We start from the raw sequence: 9,894 nt of genomic DNA on the forward strand, positions 1-9,894 counted from the left end.
TTCACTTTTCAATATTGATTATCAGTTTGATTTTGTATGCATAACCTCACTATCGCAGTTTATGTCAATGAATATTTATTAACGAAAAAGAAAATATTTTGTTGCACTATAAATTACAGTATAAATTAATAACTAATGAATTCTAACAATTGTATTCGGTTATTATCACTACAAAATAAAATATTCAAGTTTAACAAAATAATCCCATAAGACTTAATGTTAAAACGTCCTTACAAAATCTGACAGCGTATCACGTGACTGTACGTAGAGGGGAGACGCACGGAGCCAATACATCAAAGTTTGTCCGACTAGACACCATCAAGCTATTAACAAATTTTCAGCTTGCTATTAATCAACTTTTTTTGGTAATCGGGATCCAGGTCTATAAGCAAAAAAGGTCTTTTGTGATTTTTCTCTAAAATTTATTTTTGTCTAGTTATACGCGATTTAATATTTGAAAAACGCGAAAATCTCCATTTTCAAGGCCTAAAAACTCAGTTAAAAATTATTATCATGAAAGTTAGAAAGTGACCAAATCAAAGTTTAAAGTCCACCCTACAAAATCCTGAAGAAATTTTGTTCATTATTTCATTACTAAGCTGTTATTTTTAATTATTAACAATGAGCGCTAATTGCATATAGGCGGCCGTCAATAGTGAGTGCGAAAGAGATGCACCATTCCGGCCGTCTAATGGTGCATCTCACATGCACTCACATTAGCGCTCTTGGTTAACAATTAAAAATAACAGCTCAGTAATAAAATAATGACAAAATTTCTTCAGAATCCTGTAGGGCTTTCAACTTTGATTCAGTCACTTTTTGACTTCCATAATAATAATTTTTAACCGAGTTATTAAGCCTTGAAAATGGCCATTTTCGCGTTTTTTAATTTTAAATTGAGTATAACTCAACAACGTGACTGTCAGATAGAAAAAGGAATTCCTGGGGAATAAAAGAGACATCACAAAAGTTAAAGATGCTACTCGTCAAACAGCTAAACTAAAATGGAAATTCGCCGGTCATACGATTAGACAGAAAGACGAAAGATGGAATAAAATTGTTACAGAGTGGAGACCATGGACATCCCAGATAGCATGTAAACTTGTGGCAATTTTGATTCTTCTTTGATTTTAAATTGCTGCGTCAAATATGACGAGGTAAGTTTGTGTCAAGTTTGCTGCAATATTGTTATGACAAAGATGATGATTCAAGTTTGTAGCAACTTTGCTGCAAGCTTACAGTTGCAAAGCACAGCCACGCGTGCCATCTATTTGGTTGACTTACACGTTACGGTCGGTTCGGTTTCGTTCGTTACCCTGACTGATGTCACAGTATATATAGAGGTTCCACAGGAAAATCACTCTTCTGTCGGCGCTTTGATCTCAGGAAGTAATACCGGCAGTACGCAATTGGTAATTCACCAGTGGTGGATGCGGGTTTTCCCTGTTAAAAGCCGTACGTTTCTATGCGAATAGCAATGCGAGAGTGGGGCAAAAGCGACTGCCAACATTGCGCGGTCGCCATGCGCGACTACAGATTTTACTTCCAATTTTTCGGAGAGTGGTTCTACTGTCCCTCTTTATACTGTGCTGATGTCGCGCCCACGCTAACGAAAGTGTTGCCACCGGAGGAAAATTTCCCTGTTTGCGAGAATTTTCCAGATTTTTTAAATAGGAGCATAGGGGGGAATTTTATCATAAAAGTGGGAATTTTTAAGGTACGTGGAGGGAAAAAGCTTACTCGACAGCTGGCAACATGGGAAAAGTAACCTGCCAAGCGCCAAGCGGTGATAATTTGTGGTTATGTCGTATCCTATGTTGATATTTTTCTTTGAGTTTTTTACAACATTTACCGTACAATTCTCCGAGACTATTACTTTAATTACTAAGCTGAAGCTTCTTTTCTTCAGTTTTTCATAGACCCACCTGTTTGTGGTGAATACATATGTTTCAATAAATAATTTTAGACAATAGATTGTATTTTAGTTGAGTGATTAATAAATAGATATATAAAATCGTATTGTATTTTTTATTTACGTTGTTTTATTCAAATTGTGGCTAGTATGTCAAAACAAACCTTAATCAAGTTTGTATCAAGTTTGAAAAAACAAACTTCATGCAACAAAACAAAAACAAACCTTCAGCAAGTTTGTTATATCAAGTTCGATACAAATATACATAGTTTTGCAAAAACAAACTTCGTGCAAGTTTGTCACACTGTAACTAGCAAGTTTGATTTAAACTTGAAGCAAGTTTGCAAAGTTGCCATCGCAAACCTGCAGCAAACTTTCATGTATGATGTATCAAACTTGTTGCAAGTTTGAAACAAAAGTTAATATTGCTATCTGGGATATAAACGAAAGAGAAGAAGACCACAGATGAGTTGGGTAGATGACCTAAAACGCCAGGCAGGCTCGGGATGGATGCACATGGCTCAGGATAGAGAAAGATGGAGGAGCGAAGGGGAGGCATATGTCCAGTATTGGATGTCGCAAGGCTAATAGATAGATAACTCAACAATAGTCAATTTTAGAGAAAAATTACAAGAGACCTTTTTCGTTCATAATGACCCAAATAATAAAAAAAAATTATACGAAGTGAAAAAATTGATTTTTTGAATTTGTTTAAACAATTTTCCGATTGCGGCACCTCCCGGCACTCTGTATATTTTGTTATAAGGAACTCTTTTTAAGTGAGTTTGTGCAATAAAATCGAATTGGAATATGTTACCTAACGGGGACGACGACAAAGCCTGGACTATAAGCTAACAACAAGAATTCAAATTCCGGTCTCCAGTTACGTCATGCTATGCGCGAACTCGGACGTATTTGCGCTACGGGAAGATACTATCTTATTATTTATAGTACCATGCGTTCTGCGACGATGAGCTGGCCAAATACCCAAGTAGGTGGAGGCCAATAAACTAAAGAAGAGAATTTAAAATTGACAGCATGTTAGAATGGCCTATGGCTTGACCCTCATGTCAAATGTCATGCTGTTATCAAAATATAAATAACCTAACTTAAGTAAAAGGCAAAAGGCTAAAGCCATAGAGATAAATAAAATATAGTATTACCGGACGCTAAAGCTGAAATTTAAATCAAAATCAAAGTTTCTACAAGAATACCAATAAGTTGTACCCTATGTCAAGATATTTTCATTAATGAAATGAACAAACCGAGGCCCTGTGGTTGTAAAGGTCTTAGATCGTGTTATATTTGTGAAAAAGATTACAACATAGTGAAATCCAATTTCATAAATCTTGAAAATGGAAAATACATTTATTGTTACATCTGCAATAAAGCATGGCCAGGATGGAGTCCTGAAGATAATTCGCATGGAAATCATACAGGTGAGTCCATAGAATACCCAGGGGTATTTATCCAAACCAATTTTTTGTCAAAACAAGAAGAAAATGATTTGTTAGCGACCATTGATTCTATGACTTGGGATCCCTCACAAAGTGGTAGAAGGAAGCAAAATTTTGGCCCGAAGTGTAACTTTAAGAAAAAAAGAATAAGGGTTGGAGACTTTCAAGGTTTTCCAATACAAACTGAAATTATTCAAACTAAATTCGAGGATGTATCTATAATGAAAGGCTTCCAAACCATAGAACAGTGCTCTTTGGAATATACTCCTGAAAGGGGAGCTTCTATAGATCCTCATATAGATGACTGTTGGATATGGGGTGAAAGGATAGTTACTGTTAATCTACTTTCAGATTCCATTCTTACTATGACATACAATGATAAGCCCAATAGATATAATTTGGATTGTGTTAAAACATATCCCTCAATTTTAACACAAAAAGGTTTTCTCAATACCACCAATAGCAGCTATGTTGTTAAACCATTAAATGAGAATGACAAATATCCTGTTGTAAGAATACCAATGCCAAGAGGATCACTACTTATTATGTATAATTCTGCTAGGTATGATTGGGAACATCAAGTATTGAGGGAAGATATTATTAGCCGTAGAGTGTGCTTAGCCTACAGAGAGTTTACTCCACCGTATTTAGAAGCAGGAGAAAAATTTGAAGAAGGAAAATCAATTTTACAAAAGGCCAAAAACTTTTATTAACATAACTGTGATATCAAATAAATGTTATACAAGATATATTTATAGTTTTTTCAATTTGAAACCTCTTTAACACATATATTGTCCAACAGAAACCATTTACAGGACAAAATATTACACAAAAAAAATTAAATGAAATATTAGTAATTCATAGGTACCAATAACACATCAAAAATTTTACAAAACTAAATTTGAATGTAAAGAAATAAATTATTAATCACCTAGGTAGATCTTGGCCATAGAAATAAGTTGCTTTAAACTGCAGTTAAATATATCGCAGTAAATACTTGAGGCATTATAATAGCTACACATGACGAATAGAGGAGAATTCAACATAAGGTTGGTTCTAGCTTGTGTATTTCTGAATGTAATCGAATTTCTTACTGGATAAGACGGAACGTTAAAATTTATTTGTCGAAGGATATCAGGGCTGTGAATGAGATTATGTAGTAGCTTGTACAGGAATACCAGGGAGGCATTAATTCGTCTAGATTCTAATGATACTACGTCCAAACCACTACATAACTCATTATTGCTGATACCCCTCCTAGGATATATACCATTAATTTTGTAAGACAAAAATTTTAAAAATTTACACTGTACCTGTTCTATAATTTGGATATGTACTATGTACATCATAAAATGGTGACCAAATGATAGAGGCATATTCTAGTTTACAGCGTACAAAAGTGTAAAATAATAATTTAATGGCCTTAGTATTAGTGAGATTTTGACTATTTCTAATTATAAATCTATAAGATTTAAGTGCTTCTCTAACCTTTATATTAACATGTTCAACAAAAGTGACTTTGTGATCAGATATAACTCCAAGGTCTTTAATTTTATTCAAAGGTTCCAGTTCATTGTCATCAATAATATAAGGATGGTATATAGTAGACTATATCCTGGAATAACTAACTACTTTGCACTTATTGGCATTAAGATTCAGATGATTTTCCTTACACCATTCATGTACGTGGTTCAGTTCACTCTGCAGAAAATGAAAATCATTAAGGTCGCTTATCAATGAATAAATCACAGATCGTTAATGAATAACAAGAACAATAATGGACCTAGATTAGAACCTTGTGGAACCCCTGAAGAAGCTAGGTACTTTGCCGATTTGTAACCATTGTAAGAAACAAACTGCATTCTATTTGACAAGTAAGACCTCATAAAAGTAACTGCATCCTCAGAAAGACCAAAGTAACATAATTTAGAAAGCAATACTCCGTGGTGAATTCTATCGAACGCCTTCGAAAAGTCAGTATAGACGACATCAACTTGACTTCTATTATCTAGGGCCTCTGAAATATATTGTGTGACCACTAATAAGTTTGTCATAGTGGACCGATTGGAGACAAAACCATGTTGTTATTGAGACAGCTCATTACGGGTTCTTGAATAAATACGATTATAAAAAATTATTTCAAAAATCTTTGACAGATTGCAAACTATGGAAATTGGTCTATAGTTTTCTACCCGATCCCTTTCACCAGTTTTGAATACTGGGCACACTTTTGACTCCTTCCAGAGACTTTCCAGATTCTTTACTCGGAAGACATAAATTAAAAATTTTTAATAGTGGCACAGTTAAGGCGCCTATGCAATCCTTAACCAGAAAAGATGGTATATTGTCAGGTCTATATCAGGTCAGGTTTAATATTAAAAATATGTTGGTATTGAGAAAGCTGATTACGCGTTCTTGAATAAATACGATTATACAAAATTCTTTCAAAAATCTTTGACAGATTACAAATTATGGAAATTGGTCTATAGTTTTCTGCCCGATCCCTTTCACCAGTTTTGAATACTGGGCACACTTTTGACTCCTTCCAGAGACCTTCCAGATTCCTTTATTCAGAAGACATAAATTAAAAATTTTTAATAGTGGCACAGTTAAGGCGCCTATACAATCCTTAACCAGAACAGATGGTATATTGTCAGGTCAGGTTTAATATTATTAAAAATAAAATAATATACCTAACCACGTGCACACCACTGTACGGCTGCGACCGGCCGAAATATGACACTTTGTTATAAACTATTTTATGGCATGGCTCGCTCAGCCAAATATTGTTATATCTTTAAGGATTCTACATATCATGCACTCACCGTTTCAGGCACGTAGTGTTTAGTTTCTGAAAAATATTGATTTTAATGGTTTTAAATAATATGAACAATTCATATACTGTCCGGGGCGTATGGTATCAGACATCTCTTTGTAACATCAGGTTTTTCGGAGACTATGCTACATACCGGAAACAATGAGTGTATGATAATATGTAGAATCCTTTAAGCGAAGGGCGAGTATAATTCTTCCGATAAAAGATAACGCATTATGATTGGTCATAACAGCGATATCGGATTTTTTAAGAGGCTCTTTGTCCATGTGGACTGATAAACAGTTCGATGAAAACTTAACTGAGTGACTGCCCATATTTTAAAATATGATACCAGGCACATCTGAATGTAGAACCTTAAAACTTTGTTTATATTTACACATCTTAGTCATTGATAGTTTTGCAGTTAATAACTACTCCTGGTAGGGTACTTTTGCTCTCATTTTTATGGCTTGCTTTTATTACAGATACATTATATTTTTACACATTCTCACGGAAATACGAGGCGACCATACTTTAACAACTAGCCATGATCTTCATCAGTACAGTACAGGGTGTTTCTAAACAAGTGCGACAAACTTTAAGGGGTAATTCTGCATTAAAAAATAATGACAGTTTGCTTTCTAAACGTACGTCTCAAATGCTTCGTTTCCAAGTTATGGGATGTTGAATTTTTTCTTACAAACTGACGATTTATTTATTGCTTTAAAACCGGTTGAGATATGCGAATGAAATTTTGTGGGTTTTAAGAAGTAACTATTGCGCATTCTTGACATACATACAATCAAGAATTTTATATTTACCGTTGGCGTGCATACGGGTAATATGATCGCTCTTTTTACTCGTATGCGCGCCAATGGTGATTATAAATTTATTAATTGCATGTCAAAAAAATGCGCAATAATTATGTCTTAAAAACCACCGAATTTCATTTGCATATCTCAACCGGTTTTAAAGTAATAAATAAATCGTCAGTTTGTAAGAAAAAATTCAACATCCCGTATCTCGGAAACGAATCATTTGCGGACATACGATTATAAAGCAAACTATCATTATTTTTAATGCAGAATTACCCCTTAAAGTTTGTCGCACTTATTTAGAAACACCCTGTACTGATGAAGAACATGCCTAGTTGTTAAAGTACCTAACTTCTGTATTATCCAACATAAGCGAATGAATCAAAAAACAGAATGTTAAGAAAACCTGAACCTGAGGCTATAGTTGGGTTTTAATTTCACTATTTTATATATGCTAGAATATTCCACAGGGTGTTGCGAACTTTGAGAAAAAACACAGTTTGATTCGTACACCCGGTATCAGTGGCGGCTGGTCAGAGGAGGCAAGGGAGGCTTAGCCTCCTTATATATTTTTTACACTTGCTACACTGTTTTGTTTACTTTGCTATTTTGCTTCGCGTTAGAGATATCGGAAAAAGGTATTTGAACAAGTTGTTCCAAATAATGTCCTAACCCCACATACCAAATTTTATCACAAAATTCGGACTTAGTTTTTTCATTATTTTGTAGTCAGGATCCTAAAATTGGAGCGGAGGCTGCTAGCCGGAATATCTCACTTGCTAATGCTCCGCGCAGCCCAGCAGCGTTTAAGGAGACCCGGTCTCCTTAGAGCTGCATTATCGTTTATCGTACACGCTGCCCGGAGATTGGGCAAGGGCGGCTGATCAGCCAGTAGCCTCCTCTCCGATTTTAGGATCCTGACTGCGAATAATGAAAAAACTAAAAGTGCGAATTTTGTGATGAAATTTGGTATGTGGGATTAGAATAATATTTGGAACAACTTTTTCAAATTACTTTTTCCGATATCTGTAATGCAATGCAAAATATCGGTAATTTACCGTATTTTTGGATTGGCAGTAGGCCGCTTTTAGAATTAAAAAAATTCAGTTGAGTATCTTAAACAATGTGAACCTTCAACCTGTATTGACCGCAAAACTTCAAATCTGTATTTATTTTGATATGCATATTTACTTACAGAGATATAATTGCTAACAAATAAACGACACAAACTTTGGTAATACACTTTCACAATTAAGGCCGCGTCTCACCATCAAATAATTTGAGCAAACTTGACGTACTTGAGGAAGTACGTCAAAGTGACGTCACAATTGCAGTTTTTTTGAAATTCTAAAAATCTGTGCTCTCACTATCAGTCTAGTTTGATCAAATTTTTTGTATTGAGTTGTCTAACTTGTTTGTACTTTATTTAAAATTAAAATTTTTCATTATTATCCACAATGAACACTCAGGATGTGACGTCACTAACTGTCACTTTCAGTTTGCTCAAACCAGTTTGATATTTGATGGTGGGACGCGGTCTTTAAACTAACTATTTTTAACATGATATGATATTATGAAATTATGAATTACGATATTATAAAATGTAAATAAAAAAAGGTCAAATCAACACACTTTGATTTAATTTTTTTCCTGATCTATTTAGATTTTGTTCAAAAGAGTATTCATAGTGGATGATTAGGTGAAGAAAAATATAAAATTTTAAATTTTTATCTCAAGCCGTTTCCGAAATATGGTAATGTAAAGTTTTCCAAAAAGGTTCAAAACACCGCGACAATACTCTATTGGAATGGTTGTAGAAGCTGACCTGATTGAGCTAGAATGCTGGGAGAGGTGTCATTTTGCAGCATTTTTAAAACTCTTTACAGTGATATGTACAGCATGATGATAGGATAAACAAGTTGTTCTCAAACAAAAAAAAAAAAAAATATATTTTGTTTAAGTTTTTTTCCAAAAAGTACATAATTTAAAATTTTCATAATATTCCTTCAAATACATAGTACTGTTGTTAATAACAATAAAAATTTTATCATGGTATGGTGATGGGTTCAACATAAAAAAATAAATTTCACACTTACAGTATAGTGCAAATGAAAGGAATAAATTCGTAATGTCGCAAGTTGGCAACTTAAGGAAAAATCTCGAAATAGGTCGATTTTTATTTTTAAATTGTAATTTTGTGGCATATATATCATACTAGTGACGTCATCCATCTGGGCGTGTTGACGTAATCGACGATTTTTTTAAATGAGACTATAGGTCGTGTGTTAGCTCATTTGAAAGGTTATTCAATTCTCTATTCAGTAATATAAACAATAATATAATTATTTATACAGGGTGGTAAAAACTTTTTTTTAATTAAATTAATTGACAAAAAAAGAAGAATGCCTAAAATTTATTTAATTTAAAATATATTTTACTGTTGCCAGAAACAGATAAATTACATACATTCTTCTTTTTTGTCAATTAATTTAATTTAAAAAAACTTTTGGCCACCCTGTATAAATAATTATGTTATTGTTTATATTACTGAACAGAGAATTAAATAACATTTCAAATAAGCTAACACACGACCTATAGTCTCATTTAAAAAATCATCGATTGCGTCATCACTCCCAGATGGATGACGTCACTAGTATGATACATATGCCAAAAAATTACAATTTAAAAACAAAAATCGACCTGTTTTGGAATTTTTCCTTAAAGTTGTCAACTTGCGACATTACGAATTTATTCCTTTCATTTGCACCATACTGTATGTGTGAAATTTATTTTTTTATGCTGAACCCATCATCATTCCATGATAAAATTTTTATATGTTATTAACAACAGTATTATGTATTTGTAGGAATATTATGAACATTTTAAATTATGTAC

The 9,894-nt window shown here is 33.6% G+C and overlaps 1 protein-coding gene across 1 annotated transcript; it reads left to right on the forward strand.

Annotated features, from left to right (window-relative positions):
- Positions 1-2,893: 2,893 nt before the first annotated feature.
- On the forward strand, positions 2,894-4,118 carry LOC114332684 (alpha-ketoglutarate-dependent dioxygenase alkB homolog 4). Its single transcript, XM_028282511.2, has one exon. The coding sequence runs from the start codon at positions 3,168-3,170 to the stop codon at positions 4,080-4,082; it is 915 nt and encodes a 304-aa protein (XP_028138312.2). The 5' UTR covers positions 2,894-3,167; the 3' UTR covers positions 4,083-4,118.
- The last annotated feature ends 5,776 nt before the right edge of the window (positions 4,119-9,894 follow it).

The sequence above is a fragment of the Diabrotica virgifera genome, chromosome 1 (assembly GCF_917563875.1).
Source record: "Diabrotica virgifera virgifera chromosome 1, PGI_DIABVI_V3a".
Lineage (NCBI taxonomy): Eukaryota > Metazoa > Arthropoda > Insecta > Coleoptera > Chrysomelidae > Diabrotica > Diabrotica virgifera.

Coding starts and splice junctions, on each gene's coding strand:
- LOC114332684 (XM_028282511.2), top strand. CDS start 3,168: ATGAACAAACCGAGGCCCTGTGGTTGTAAAGGTCTTAGATCGTGTTAT.